The sequence below is a fragment of the Eleginops maclovinus genome, chromosome 12 (genome assembly GCF_036324505.1).
Source record: "Eleginops maclovinus isolate JMC-PN-2008 ecotype Puerto Natales chromosome 12, JC_Emac_rtc_rv5, whole genome shotgun sequence".
Lineage (NCBI taxonomy): Eukaryota > Metazoa > Chordata > Actinopteri > Perciformes > Eleginopidae > Eleginops > Eleginops maclovinus.
The window spans coordinates 18,742,760-18,758,468 of NC_086360.1; the positions used below are offsets into that span (position 1 = coordinate 18,742,760).

The 15,709-nt window shown below is 41.4% G+C and overlaps 1 protein-coding gene and 1 long non-coding RNA gene across 2 annotated transcripts in view; one reads left to right on the top strand and one right to left on the bottom strand.

The window, feature by feature from the left end:
• Positions 1-11,737, top strand: part of LOC134873646 (uncharacterized) — a 48,994-nt gene extending 37,257 nt beyond the window's left edge. Inside the window, exons 2-3 of the long non-coding RNA XR_010166974.1 lie at positions 9,333-9,604; positions 10,839-11,737. This is a non-coding gene — a long non-coding RNA (uncharacterized LOC134873646). The remainder of the gene's footprint in view (positions 1-9,332; positions 9,605-10,838) is intronic.
• The window catches only part of hmcn2 (hemicentin 2), a 45,303-nt gene continuing 35,629 nt past the window's right edge, over positions 6,036-15,709 (bottom strand). The window contains exons 63-81 of the mRNA XM_063897429.1: positions 15,496-15,709; positions 15,179-15,313; positions 14,903-15,093; positions 14,183-14,264; positions 13,757-13,927; positions 13,367-13,519; positions 12,757-12,894; positions 12,258-12,379; positions 11,903-12,143; positions 11,741-11,800; positions 11,527-11,646; positions 11,267-11,401; positions 10,932-11,051; positions 10,358-10,483; positions 9,684-9,812; positions 9,304-9,597; positions 9,097-9,216; positions 8,648-8,774; positions 6,036-8,553 (exon numbers count right to left, since the gene is read on the bottom strand). Coding sequence (XP_063753499.1) covers positions 8,175-8,553; positions 8,648-8,774; positions 9,097-9,216; positions 9,304-9,597; positions 9,684-9,812; positions 10,358-10,483; positions 10,932-11,051; positions 11,267-11,401; positions 11,527-11,646; positions 11,741-11,800; positions 11,903-12,143; positions 12,258-12,379; positions 12,757-12,894; positions 13,367-13,519; positions 13,757-13,927; positions 14,183-14,264; positions 14,903-15,093; positions 15,179-15,313; positions 15,496-15,709 — 3,057 coding nt within the window. The 3' untranslated portion in view covers positions 6,036-8,174. The remainder of the gene's footprint in view (positions 8,554-8,647; positions 8,775-9,096; positions 9,217-9,303; positions 9,598-9,683; positions 9,813-10,357; positions 10,484-10,931; positions 11,052-11,266; positions 11,402-11,526; positions 11,647-11,740; positions 11,801-11,902; positions 12,144-12,257; positions 12,380-12,756; positions 12,895-13,366; positions 13,520-13,756; positions 13,928-14,182; positions 14,265-14,902; positions 15,094-15,178; positions 15,314-15,495) is intronic.

Genomic DNA, 15,709 nt, shown 5'->3' on the forward strand with positions numbered 1-15,709 from the left:
TTGATATATGATAGTGGATGAAAGGTTCTAGGCACAAGCTATATTAACTCGTTCTTTCAAATATAAAATTCCAACATCATTACCCGAGTGTATTGATTTATTATCTACAGCTGACTTTCATTATTATTCTTTTTTTAAGTTGTTCATCTCTGGTCACCAAACATGCCAGTGTGTATCAAAAACAAAGAAAGCAGTTACAGTTTGTTGCCATGGACTAGGTTTTCGCAAACAAACTTTTATGTCTCATACTAAAGTCGGGGGCATTTTGTTGGCCCTGTCAGTGTTGTAAAATGTGGAGAGGACAAGCTAAATATAAGTGTGTATTGGATTTCAAGAAGCATGAAGTGGTCAGTGCTGAGAGCAAAGCCGCAGAGCACGCTGTGGCTCCACTGAGTGTCCCAGGGCACTGGCTGTGATGGATGGCTGTCAGCCCCTCCAGTACCAGCCCATTTCCTAAGGTCACACCGCTGGAGGTCAACTCTCTCTGGAAGTCAGCCACCAGCACTTTCAGTTCCAGGAAGCAAAACTCTGATCCAATACATCCTAGACACTCATAAACTTTCAAATGGAGCCAATGCAGAAAATGTGAATGTTGGACAGGCGATAAAATTATAATTCTGCCAAGACTAACAGGGCTCATAATGTGGGATGGAAACCAAACGTTTTCTGCTTAAAAACAAACCCTACAGCAACTTCTGGCTCTTAGAAGTGGTAGAACATGCCTTTATAGGACTATTTTACTTTCACAATAAAAGGCTCATTCTTTTCTTGTGAGGTAGTTCTGTGTTTGCAATTATAATGGGGGAGGTCTTCAGTGATGTCACCCTGCAAAGGTTTCTTCACTGATTTGTCTATGATCTGTGTATTGTCTCACTTCTTATCAAAGGTAGAAAATACGGTCACAGCTACAACTGTTTCTGCTCTAGGAGAGTTGTTGGAGATTTATTCGGATTTCTGCTAAATCATTATCAGTTCTTGCTTTTGGAAATAAATACGTCTAATGATTAAAAGATGGGTTCCTAAATGTGTCTAAAATGCTAGCTTCGCATAATAGGTCATTCAAAGTCATGCCGACAGTTACTCCATAGCTGCAGGGTGGGAGTATCAAGATAGTTCAGGGCTGTTTTTGGCTTTCACTTCACCGCTGCGTTGCAAAAGTATTTATGACCATGATATTTCCATCTCATCCCATTCCAGGCCTGTGAATGAAGGCCTGTGAAGTGTTGCTCCAAGCTAGTTGTGACTTGCTGGTTCTAATGTACAAACGGTATTTTCCTATTAAGGATTATTTCAAAGTTGGGAAACACTAGGCACGCAAACGTGTGAAGATTGGAGAACAGCTGTCGAAAACACCCAAAACCAACAACTTGAACTTTTAAAAAGTCATTTTACAACTGTGTGATTACAGACAGGGGCTCGAGGGGCATCTGGTTGAAATAGAAACACAAGTGTTGTTTAATGTCCCTGTTTTCAAGGACTTGCTTCCATGTTTTAAAGACAAGGTCTTACAGACTTTTAAAGCAGCATATAGTAGGCCTATATAAGAATCAGAAATATACATAATATTTACAAAAAGTTAGTGATCCTTCATTCCTTTTTCTTTTTTAGAAACTACACTTCAAATCATTTTCATTGAATGGAAATGTTATTCAGTAGCAACAATTTCCTTCTAGAGAACATTATTTGATCTTGCAGTGTAGTTACTTTCCACAGTGGTGTTTTTCTAGATAGCCTAAGGTGCTGTAGCTTTGGCGTGAGAAAGTACTTCTTTACCACCAGTCCTACACAGCATGGGATGTGTCTGAGAGTAATAACTGGAGCAGCATTGACAATTACCTGTCCAACGGGGCAATAAATCTCAGCAGAGTAATTAGTGAACAACTGTGTGTCTGGAAAATGGAGACGTTGGCCTCTCTAATGGAGCAGACACCAAATATCCTGAGGGGGCAGAAAACGTGCTTCCTCCTTCAAATGTTAAGCAGGGTGATGAGGGCCAAGTTTCTGAGTTACTGATGCAGTAGTTATATTATTAGGAGCGTATCATTTATTTAGACCTGCATTGAGGTCTTTTGGGCATGTGGAGACAGCGGAAAGAATCTATAAACATATGGTAAGCGTGTTACTTATTTACACATCTATGGGGCATCATTAGCTTTCATTTTCAGGCCAGGTCCAATATTCACTTTCCTTCTAGCTATCCACCTCCTAAGGGGATACATCTGGCTCTTTAGGTGCTAAGTGCTCCACTATGTTGTTTGGTGCAGAGCAGGTCAGTAGGCAGTTTCTTCCCGATTGTTGGATAGTGATCTGACACTTTGATGTTATCATGTTAATTTCTAGGGGGGAGGAAATGCCAGACAAATATTCGTACAAATGGACAGTAATGTTTTATCCTATTTTCTTGGTTTTAAGAACTTGTTCTGTTGCTGCTGCTGAATGAGAGCAGTCAGGGCAAAGTAATTATTGATTTAAGTAGCTCAGTAGTTTTTATAGTTCCATGTAGCATCACGTTTCAGTTTTCAGTGTGCATACTAGTTAGTGAATTATTCAAGCGTACAGCACTTTCCAATATTTGCACTTACCCACTGCTACCACAATACAATACTTGTCTCAATGGCCTCCGTGGCAATACAATCTGGATCTGGAGGCATTTTGTTTTTAGGTTGTCTGCTTGTCGGTTCATACCATTCTTGTAAATGTGATATCTCAGGAAGACCTGAAGTGAATTTCTTTACATTTGGACAAAACATGTCTCTGGACTCAAGAAGGAACTGATTGCATTTTGGTGGTCAACTGTCAAGATCACTGTTTCCAGAAAATGGTATTTGCCATAACCCTAGAATTCATTTATGCTTAAGATTAAAAAGCTACGCATAAATCTAAAAGGATAAGTGATGACATTTTGGATAGAACTTACTTTACTGGTTTGGCAAAGGAAAAAAAACATGTGGCCAGATTTTTTGTTTGATGCTTATAAAATACTTTTTATCCATTTGAGCCTGGAAAGTAATTCTGCTTGGAAAATGTGTGAGAGGAACAAGAAAATCTGGCGTCTGCAGTTGTGCTGTAATGCCTGGGCAGAATCGACCCCAAAACGGTAGCTTTGAGACTTTGTGTGGAATGCAACCGAAGAACTGTGCGGGCTATTTTCTCTTTCAGCATGAGGTGGTCTTTTTTACTTCTTTCCATCCGTAGCTACAAAATGTTAGCATTTGATACTAGACCTTTCCCCCTCATGCTGTCCCAGGGAGTTATGGTAGGAAGCGGGGCTTGACTGGCGGTTAGGGAAGCGGGATGGATGGAACTACTGTGGTAAGCGTTGTGGCGATGAAGTCAGCGTCTGGCCCACATTAAAAGTCAAGCAGGCGAAGGCACTCACACAACAGCTCCACTACCGCCAACATGTTTAGAACACATGCAAGTGTTATCCTAGATACTGTCAGGCTGGTGTCTTCCTGCATTTCCTCAAGGCAATTAATATTGGGATGGCGTTGTGGGTGGTTGACAGAGCATGATTGTCCCATCAACATTTAGTGATGATATCACTGGCTGCAGATTCTGCAGACATGTGCCATATGAAGGCTTATACAGGCCTGTAAAAGGTAAACACTGGTCCAAAACTCATTGATGTTCTTGGCAAGCTGCTCCCTTACGTGTGCAGGAAATAACGTAAGGCTGGCTGAAAAGAATGATGTCAAAGAGGATACCACACAGTGAGCTTGTTTTTATTGCTCTGTTGAGAGAGATGATAGCGTTGATTCATTCATTTAAGCAGTATTTCATATTAGTAATGCAAATCTCTATGAGCTCACGCATACTCTGACACTGCTGACCCTCAAAGAAAGCCTCGACAGAAAACCTTTCTCTTCAAAACTAAGTCAGATGAAATATTGCAACACAGAAAACAAAGTTATACAATGTTTGCACAATCATCATGAACAGTCTCGCTTTTTAACACACATTAACGTAACTTATCGTTTGTGTGCAATGTCTTCATTATTTCCATACATTTCTTTTAACTGGCCTGTGTTTTAAAGATTTATATAGGTATATTTGACTGCTGCCATGGTGACGAGTAAATATTACCAGCCCATCCTTTTCATCTCACACGTTTTTTTCCAGCAGGGCAAAGGGTAATGATCTGGGTAAGAACGTGCTGCATACATATGTTGATTATCACGTTTACTAGCGGTGCAACCATATGAAGCGTGAAACTTAATATGTCATCTGGAAAATACTTTCGTAAATTTGTTTCCACACTTGAGATCTATGTTGACGAAGTGTGTGATAAAGTTTTACTAATGGTTTTTAGAACACGTTGCCAACATCTTTATATTCATGTACAAATCAATTTAGTGTGCACTCTGATTGCATTTGCATCTTTGGCATTAGGCAACCCTTATAGGTGGGGCATGAGACTTTAACACAGCCTGTGTAATAAATACTAAAAGGTCACTTCTGAAGTTGAAACTGATATTTCTAACAATGTGGCAATGAAGAAAAACACTAATCATGCAAACACAGGTGCACTTACTATGTTGTGCAACACCGTCGGAAGCTTTACCCTTGACCTTGCTCATTGACTCGGTACAGGCCTTCTGCATCCCACACTTTATTTTTAAAATAATAATTAGTTCTCAGTCACCACATCATTTAAACATCTGACAGACGCAACACACATTTGGTTTCTGACCAAAACGTAAGTTCAATATTTATGTATGGCTCTTTAACAGCTAAATAATTGACGTTCTTAATGTGTTGTTCAGAGGACATGGTGCTGGACAGGTAATGTGCAGTATGTTTATCAGAGCCTTTTGCTTTTGAAAGCAGCTCCATACATCTGGATACAATGCTGGTGAGAGCTGTGAGACTCAACAAAAGTGCTAAAGTTCCCATACAACTGCTGAAAGGTGCTAAACCCCACTATTCTACCATTAGCTTCACTTTTCATTTTACTCATCACACTAATTCTTCATGTAATAAAGATTTAGAATTGTGTGATGCTTTGAAAACGTTGCTGTCAATTAATGCTTGATTTGGCATATACAGTAAAGGGGCAAATTAGATCTCCGGCAGAAACTAGGGCAACCATAACCCAAATAATTATTTTGTTTGAAGGTTTAATTTTGAAATAAAAGTTGCACTATGACCGCCATTGCTTATACTTATATACTTATAATGGGCAGCAGTCTTGTGCTCATTAGTGAATGGAGCACAGTAAGTCCCCATTTCTCCTGACATCCTGACTGAGTTAAGCAGTAGAGGTGATGTTACTGGTAGCCATATCTCTGTCTTAAGCATTCATTTCTACTACTTGTGTTCTATTGAGAAGAGGAAAAGGCCTCTGGTCTGCCTCACAGTTCACCAACATGTGTTACAGGGCATTTGTGAAGCTTTATGAAACCTTAATGAATGACTTGCTTCCAGTTTGGTGTGCATTCCTGCTGTGTTTCTCAGTCTTGGTTGTTACCATATTTAATTATTTGCAGCTAAAGCTTCGATTCCATTTGCATGATCCGTAAAGTTATATTGGTTCTGCTGCTTTAGTTACTGGCCATGGTTCTGATATAAAACGAGGACTTGGCACAGATTGTTTTAATTAGTTTTACATAAACCAAAGTCAGAAATAATTATGCTTAAGGCTGTTTGTCTAGAATCACAGTTATTTGAAAGAATCTTAGAGATCCTTTCCATGTTTGTCACTTACAAGGAAAATATGGATCACATTCATTTAGGGACCAGTTTTTCTGCACATTTTTGGGAAAGTGAGTGAAAACCAAGTAGGCTGAATATTATAAAAACTTGCAGTGACAAGTTTTAAAGCCACACGCAGTATATAAACTGTTCTTTCACAATCCCTTGTTATTCATAGGATCCAGGCTAAACTAATGACCATATCACAGAAACCTCAAAAATCAAAACAACCACAGGCTACCTCTCCCCCACACACATATACACACACACACAGCACTGAAGCATCAACAAACACACCCCCTCATCTTTGTTCAGGTCAGCTTTCCCCTGACCCTCTTTATTAGTCATTTCAGGGAAAAGAACAGCGAAGAAAAGGAGAAATCTGAATTGCAGATGCAAACTGTACAATCGCTACAGAAATGAATACAGAAATAATTTAATCCTGTATAACTGTGAACAGTTTGTCAGGTAACCACGGGTGTGTTCATAATTACAGTGATGTTAAAATTCCCCCCGTGTAGGGATTGATTTTCTCAGTGTTGTCAGTTATTACAAACAGCAGCTCAACATATGACAGTGATGACAGCTAAGAGAGCAACAATGCACCCCGAGCACTGAGGGCCCCGACAGTTGATCTTACTGTCAGTTTGAACACTTTGAGAACAATCCAAACGCTGCTCCATCTACTGAGCGGCTTAGGTATTACCTGAGACCCTTTACTACAGATGTTTCCAAAGGGAACACTAGTCAAAGAGTAATACCGATTCCTGGCTGAATATATGTGTTAAATACTATTGATTTAAAGGACATTATAATATCAGAAGTCAATCCTCTCAACATTGAGGTTAGGCAGTATTTCTATCTGATTTGTGGGGAAAGAAATGTGTCAACCACATCAGATTTTGCATAGATTAAGAACTGAGCTTTTTTACATATTTTTCCAATGCAGACAGTAATTGCATTACTTCTTTTCTAGGAATAATCATTGCAGAGTATGAGAGCAATTATTTTAGGTTTACTGAAGGTTTGGGTCATGATCTAAATGCCAGATTGTCATCTGTTCTCAGGGCTAACACGTCATCCCTTACCATTGGGGCCAAATGGATTTTCCTGAGTAGGTTCTGCGTACGCTACACTTTGGTTGATACATGTTTGGAATAATATAGTTTGTCAGTTGCAATTTGCTGTTTGTAAAATTTTAGTCTACAATCTTCAAAGGGATATAACCAAGACTGACTGAAGCTATGGTTTTGTAATAAGAGACAATAACAAGTGTTATCCATTTTATTTCTACAAATATTTGACACTCATTTAAAGCAACAGGGAGATATGACTTTATTCTACATGAGTAGCAACTGTTTACTGCAATTGTGGGCATTTGTGTTTTCTTTGGCTAACTCAGATTTGTACATTGCTGGCACATGTTTGATTACTGAACACCAATTATGTTCAATGTTGAAATGACATCTAAAATGTCATGTACGTGTACCATTTGTATGTATCTAATGCCACAACGCAGAAACTAAGTGCATTTCAACTCTGATCAGTATTTAAATGTAAAAAAAATACATTCAGATTAGCACCTTTGAACTATGTCACTTAATTAAAATGTTATAAAAGAGTACAAAAACACATACGATAAATGAAACAAGTTTGCAAGCTAGATAGCTACAACTACAAGCCACAAGGCACTGTTAAAATGTGCCGTTCAAGGTTTGATGCTAGAAAGGGTTTGTGTGGATCTTTAAAAAGCATTGATTAATTTATCTAAAAATAAGAACTTAGTTGGTAATTAAATGTCATTCTTTTAAAACTCTTAAAAATGCTAAGGCATGAGATGTAGGATTTTATGACATTGCAATAAAACATATGTTTGGGTAATTGTTGAGTTGAGTAGCATTAAAAAAAGGTATTAAATCTAACTTACCCTAAGTGGTGTGTTTTAATGACATGAAATAAATTAAAATAGGGGAAAGGACTTGTATTGTGGACTGCAAACATATGTGTGTGCCAGAATACACATTGTAAAGTAAACAGTAAATACAAATTCCTGATGGATACTAAATACTTCAGTGCTTGGTTGACATTACATTTTTTTAACTTGCTGCATTTTCAGATATTCAAATTTCTCCCCCAGAATTGGGCATCACGTGAATAAATGAACAAAATATTTTGCTCATCCAGCAAGTCAGTTCAAATTTCTTCAACAGGGTTCTGCTCTATAAATAATTTAACAGAGCCAAGTGAACACTTAAAAACACAGAATGGTCTTTCCTCTTACAGGACCTTTTCAACTATGACATTTCAGTCACAGATGGGGGTACACATCTTCATGAGATCCACTTCCTCCTTCTCTTATGTTAGAGCTTCTTGCATGGCCTTATGTGTCCGAGGCACAGGGTTTTGGGGGAATTGCCTTGTGGGTAAGAGGCTTCCAGAGGCCACAGGGAGGCAGAGTCATCTTTAAAGCAGCACAGTGCTCAGTAGGGGTACGTGGAGATGGAGATGTAGATGATGAAGATGCTCTGGTAGGTAATGCGTCCTTGCAGGGAGATGGTAGTGGCCTGCACCTTGAGGCGCACTAGACCCGGTCCGTTCAGAGCCCGCAGTGTGAAGATGATCCCCCTGCCCGCCTCGTCTCTGATGCCAAACACACGGCCCATCGCACCTGTCACTGATTCCTGCTCAAGTACGGTGAAAGATGTACGTTCCTGCAGGATGCCTGACTCGGAGAAAGCCGACAGTCGTACGACGTTGTGATTGGCTGGAATACCAGAGGGGAGAGTGAGCAGCTTGTACTGCAGGAGCAAAGTGGAGCCTCCTGCAGCGCAGTCCAGAGAACAGGGCCTGTAGCACGTCCTGTGAAGGTCAAGAGGAAAGAGGAAAGTGTCACTAACGCATAAAGATAATATAAAACACAACATAAAAAACAGAAGCATTTTATGCAATTTACCCGGGGCTCCTTCCACTCTGGTAGGATGCAGGGCAGGGTGTATCCAGGCACTGGTATCCTCCTCGGGTGTTGAAACACATCTGATTCTGTCCACACTGGATGCCTTGTTCTGCACATTCATCGATGTCTAGAAGTAGAGAAAGGGATAAGCTGTGATCATTTGTATCTTAAATGGACTATTATATAGCGCTTTAAACACAGATCACAGAGGCTGTGAACAAGGTGCCACCTGCTGCTCATCAAGAGCAATAAACATTCACACTCACAAGCTCTTGGCAATGCCATCGGGAGCAATTTGGGGTTCAGTATTTTGGTCAAGGACACTTTGATTTGTTGACCGACCGCAGAGGCCTGGGGATCAAACCATTTACTTTTCAAGTGGTGGACATCCTACCTTCTGAGCTACCCCTAAAGGTAGCAAGAAGCTTACAGTTAAATAAAACTCTTACCTTTACAGCTCTTGCCATTGGGTAAGAGCTGGTAACCAGAAGGACACAGGCACTGGAAGCTGCCAATGGTGTTTCGGCACTCGTGTTGACATGGCTTTCTGAGCAGACACTCATCTACATCTGTACAGAGAATAATTAAGTGTGACAATCAAGAAGTTGACATACTTTATTTGAAAGTGTGTTTTTGAATGCTACATTCACACTCACCAACACATGTGCCATCCCTGTTGCTGTAGCCCACAGGACAGCTCTGCCTGGTGATGCGAGACACTCCGTGGGTACGGGACAGGATCGGCCTGCCGAGAGACGACACCAGCTGTGGGCGGAGCCTTGCCCTGACTCTGGTGCCGTTGGTGAAGGTCGTCCCCCTCTCCAGCCCCGCACAGGAGCGCCCGTCTCCAAGCAGCACAGTACCGAGAGGACACTGGCACCTGAAGCTGCCAGGCACATTACGGCACTGGAAGGCACAGGGGTTTGGTGTCTGCTGGCACTCATCAACGTCTGAAAGGTAGAACAAGGCTCGAATTATTCATTTGTGTGAGTCAATGCTGAGTTGTGTAATAAAACAGACACAGCAGATGTCATACCTAGACATGGCATGCCTACTCCCTGGGATCGGTAACCTCTGGGACACACACAACCATAACCTCCGATTGTGTTCTGACAGACCTGAGTGTAGCGACACATGTGACTTCCATCCTGGCACTCGTCGACATCTGAAAAACATGCAATAAATCAGCATGACATTTGCACATCCTTTCATCATTCTGAAATGTAGAGTATTTAAATGTATCCCATGATTAGATGACTGGCAGCCACTGTCTTGTACCACTGATTAGTTTCTTAAAAAGGTTATCACAGCCATAAACTTTATATCTATATCCTGTTATAAAGAGGATCTTTGTGTCTTTAGTCAAAGGCTTTTTACCAATCAACAGACTTAAGAGACTAAAAATGCTTAGCTTTCTTCATTAAGGACAAGCGGCCACCTCTTGTTGTGTTAGACAACATAAAATGCAGTGTAGAGGTCTGCAGAATTTTTCAATACTCTATCACCAGACATTATGTTGACTTCCATTGATTGTACTTTTGCAAACAAGATCCCATTATTTGACCCGCTGTCTCATGTTCATACTCCAAATTCATCACAGGTATTTTTCTCTATGAGCTCAGAGCACAAATGAGATGATGCTCTGTCACTGAACTGAGGAAAACATGCTACATTTAGAAAGATCAAATATCAAATATAATTGCCACTGACCCACACAGGCTCCATTCTCTGATTTGGTCATGCCAGCTGGGCAGCTGTCGAAACACTGGTATCCTCCCTCTGTGTTACGGCACTCCTTGTTACCCGGACAAACAGTCCTCATGCACTCATTGATGTCTGTGAAAAAGCAACCATTACAACACATCCGTTAGACATCATATTAAAACCTGATTTATTTGATATAAGTAAGGCTCTCACAATATCAGATTTCTATTACTCAACTCTCAAGCACAAAGGGATTCATGTTTCATTGCAATAACTGGAGAACATGGGGAAATAGAATGTTAATAATGCCAAATGCCATTTTAAACTTTGATGATTTTTGATGTGTTTTGTTTCTTTGCAAGGAAATTAATTACAATTAGAAAACACCACTTTAGGTTGAAGTCGGTACAAACCATGAAATAAATGTATTTACTACATCATCACTTATGCACCATTAAAACCATATCAATTTTTTGTCTGTCCATAGCGGTCAACCCAACACCCAGTACTTTACACTTCTTAAGTTCCATGACTTCCTAAGCTGTCGATAACCCGGGGACCCTGAGTTAAAACCACTGACCGATGCAGCGATGTCCTGACAGCTGGTATCCTTGGTGACAGATGCAGCGGAAGGAGCCCAGAGTGTTGAGACACTGATGTTGGCACGGGGAGAGGGAAGACTCCTGGCACTCATCCAAATCTGAAACACACAATCGACACATCTGGCTTTATACATCTAATGCCCACACCAGTATAATATATGTGAAAACTGTATGGGAAGCGGTGAGAGTTGTCGTAATGAATTATCGCAGGAACGACTATAAGTGATTAAACAAAGAAAGGAAACACGCACAACTACAGTAGAGGATAAGTTGTTCTGAAATGTTGTGCAGACAGTGATTAGCAGTGACTTGCCTTCACAGCTGGTTCCTGTGATGCTGGGCTTAAATCCTGGTCCGCACTTGGCCTGGCAGCGATATGTGCCCACTGTGTTGACACACTGCTGGTTGTAGTGGCACATGTGTGAGCCCTGGGAACACTCATCAATATCTGGTATAAAGCGAAACACAAGTAAGTGCTGAGGGGAACATGAATAAGATCATTTTTAATTAGCTTAACTAGGACATTACCAATTTATATCTGGTAATTAATCACAAAACTTGTTTGTGTCTTACCCTGGCATGTGTTGGTCTCAGTAGACATGGTGAAGCCGGAGGGACAGGCACAGGAGAAGCCTCCCATGATGTTGTTACATGAGTGAGAGCAGGGGGACTGGAGAGCACACTCATCTTCATCTAATAAGGACACATTGAATCATTAAAAGAAACGGGGACAGAGACATGTGTTCAAGATAAAGCAGGTTAAAAAAAAGAAAATAAATCAGCATACCAGCACAGTAGGAGGCTGTGTCAAGAGTGAAACCTTTAGGGCATGTGTCTTCAAAACCGTCTGCAAACAGAACAAGTTTGGTTCATAGCTGTCTTAATCAGATCCAGTATTTCATGTTATGTAATGATAGGTTTTAAATCATTTTAATTTCCCCCCCCAGACCTGGTGTGAGAAGGCTGGCAGTGATGTGGAAGTCCAGAGAGAGAGTAAACATGTTGTAGACGCTGTTGGTCCCGGAGACCTTGAGCAGCTGGAGCAGAGGGCCCTGGCGCTCCTCCTGGCCCTCATAAATAATGGTGTGATTGCAGCGCAGCACCATGGGCTTTCCTGCTCTCTGGTGGGTCTGCGATGACCACGAGTACAGCTGCCCCTGGCCAGTCTGCAGATATGACTCATCGTACTCCTGCGGGACACAAAAGAAATCCGGTGAGGGAAATGGAGGAGGGTATGTCAACAAATTCTCTAGTGACATTTTTGAGAACTGTAAATAAACACTGTAATGACAACAGTGACTCACTTGTAGGCTCAGGTGAGACGATGATAATGAAGGAGGCACAAATCCATTAATTACGATGTCAATTAGTAAAACTCCCTCAGAATCCAGACCTCTGGCCACATGGGTCAAACGAAGGACTTCCCCTGTTTAAAGAGATTAAAAAACAGTCAAAGGACCACTCATTTACATACACAGGAGTGCATGATGAAACAGTTTAGATTGAATAGCCTTGATGTGTAAACTCAGGAATGTCAGAGGAAGTGAGTGGCACCATCTGCTGGTTGTTGTTTAAACTACAAAATAACATTTGAAGTCACAGATAAAAAGCATAATGCATAAGAGATACAACAACAAAGCCTGCATAGTTTTAATGCAATGGAAACAAACGATTTAGAAATTGGCCAAGCTCCTTTAAAAAAAATATATATATATTACCAAAAGGAACCAAAAGCTTGAAATATGAATTGGTTAACATTAATTATTAACATGGATGTGTATAGGTGATTGGGGCAGTTCTTACCAGTCTCAAACTCCAGCTGAGACTCCTGTCTGAACTGCCCCTCAGTGAAGGAGTAGCCGTTTCTGGCAGCTCCGCTCTGCTGCACAGTGGTCCAGTAGATGGGAGCGAACGCAGACACCAGCACCCGCAACAAGGGACCTACAAGGAAACAGCATGAGCTCATGGCATCTTACACAACCTCTGAAATACAGTGAGCCTACAGTACACATGCTGAGGAGCACATCATAAACATCAGCTCTCCTGATTTCACTGTGAAAACCAGAACAGAACACACTCAGCTCTGCTTTTCCATGAAACTGAAGCCATTCATTAACAGAGTAAATGAACAGGATATTTATTCTCGAGAAATCAATATAAAAAAATCCATTTAAGGTTGCATTTTAAGATCTTAAAGATAAAAAACGTTGTCTTTTAAAGCATGCTACACCCATACTGTGCCATATACGTTTCGTAATTTATAACCTACAATGTTTTTAGTTGTGTTTATACATGTGTTTCCAACCTGAGACGGTTGTTTATACACTATAGTGCAAAGACTGATGCAACATTGAGCATCAGTGTTTCAGACACCTTTCTCTCTAGACGTGTGTTATATTGTGCGATCACTCACCCACGCTTGGCGGGATGTTGTCCAGGCGTGCCTGCACAGAGCTGCTCCCGTCTACCTCATTGTCGGTGATGTTGGCCTCCAGGAAAGACACGCCAAACTCTCTCTCGTTCACCATGCCTATTAGGCTGCCTCTGGTCTTGCGAGGAGACTCTCCTTTAATCATAAAAAGACATGTAATTATTCCCAAACACACAATGTAAAAATACCCAAAGCTCACAGTCGCACATACCTTGTTGAATATTTAAAATTCATAATAAACTGCTGGTGCACACAGCTTGAACAATATATGAGATAACATCGGAAAAAATGCAATGTGGCATGAAACCAAAAAAATGAGAATAGGAATTACTGTATAAAGTAAAGGAAGACAAACAGAGCAATTATCCGTACCTGGACAGAGACCGGCTTGACATTTCCTAGAGTCGATACTGGGACCGCTGCAGGACCGGCCACCGTTAACTGGTTCAGGGTTGTTGCATAATCTGATTCGTTCTTGGAAGCCTTGCCCACAGGTGCTGCTACATGGACCCCATTCCTCCCAGTTGGAGTAGCCTCCATTGACTGTTAAACCGAGAGAAAAGAAGAGGCGTCAGTAGAGTTTTGAGTCTTATTTAATAAAATAACAACCAATAACCTCATGGAATGCTCCTGAAGTTCAGGAAGACACAAAAAAAAGACACTATTGAATATGCAATACATCGAATTAAACGTATATCTGAAAATGGATGAAGATAGACACAAAATGTACTCTCCATTGTGTGTTTTTTTAATTTCACATTGCATGACAATGTGTGTAATTTGGGGCAGAGAACTCACTCTGAACCTTGAGGGTAATGGTCCTCTCAGCTGTTCCAGCTTCACTCTCAGCCACACATTGGTACTCCCCTTCATCAGCAGCCTGTAGATCAAACAGGAGGAGAGTTTGGCTAAATTGACACTCTGAGGAACAATTTCCCTCTGATGGGTCTACAAACCTGCAGGACAAAACTGTTTGTTGGATCCCATATAGTTTTAGGGTGAAACAAAGCTGGCATTTTCTACAGGGTAGTTAAGACCATTGCATTATTTGTCATAATAAATATTATTGGACCAGAGAAAGGAAATTTCAAATTAGAGGGCTCCATTGGAAGGACAGTCATCTGTCTGTGAGAAAGTCTCAACTGCAGGCTGTGCAGTTAGAGATCTAACAAGGTTACGGGCCGAGGGGACAGCAGCAGAGTCTGGGAACATCCCGCTCTCTGTTCATCTCCTCTCTCTGTTGCTAATGCTGTTAGCCTCTCTGACTGTGCTGAATCTGATTTAGGTGGGAACAGGACGCTGCAGGACAGCCACATGCTGTTCCTACATCCGAGGGGACTGCAGATGGAGCCTGGGCTGGGTAGATAATGCTACATTGTTTTCCAAGACAAAATGTATTGATGTAAATAGTTTGTTCAAGGGAGCTTACTCATTCAAAATTAGTTTAATACTACTAAGAGACAATTGCTCTTAAATAATGGAAGTACAGGACAAATATAAAGGGAATATGGTATTTACAGTGATGCTGTAAATGACCAAGGATCCGTTGTGCAGCGCTTGCATTCGGATGGAGCGGAGCATTGGTTTTTCATCCCGGAGCCAGTGGAGGATCGGGCTGGGGTCTCCGTGGACCGGACAGTCGAGCATAGCAGAGCCCCCCTGGATGACCATCTGAGACGTGTGGGCTTCACCCTTCAACACCGGAGGCTCTGGAGGGACATATTTTTATTAGGTAAATAAGGTGATATCTTTAAGAAATAAGATATATTGTTGAGTTGTTGACAGGAAGCTCACCTCTGATGCGGACGAATGAGAGCGCTCGGATGGAGCCCACACTGTTGTCTGCTATGCAGACGTAGGTCCCAGCTTCGGTCATGGTCACATTCTCAATTATCAAGGAACTCCTGCCAGCCTCGTCTACAGTGGCACCTGAAACATGCAGAACATGGTTAAACTTTAACTTAAAGACACTGTATTGAGTAACTAACATTGGTTGCTATTCATGTTACAAAATCAACAGGTGCTGCCATCCTAATTTGGTTTTGTCACTACACTGGGATACTTTGTGTAGGTAGAAGTGCTCTGCAGCTCACTGTAAATGAAGAGAATACCTGTGTAAGGACTGTTGTTGACGGTCCAGGAGATGACAGGTGATGGTGTTCCCTGAGCGTGGCAAGACAAGGCCAGACTCTGCCCTTTGTTCAGTGTCACATCACCCGGCAGCTCCTTGAAGGCGGGCCTCATGTTGACAGACAGACGGATGTCTTGTCTTGCAGAGCCTGCTGCATTTGTGGCTACGCATGTAAACACACCAGCATCCCCCGA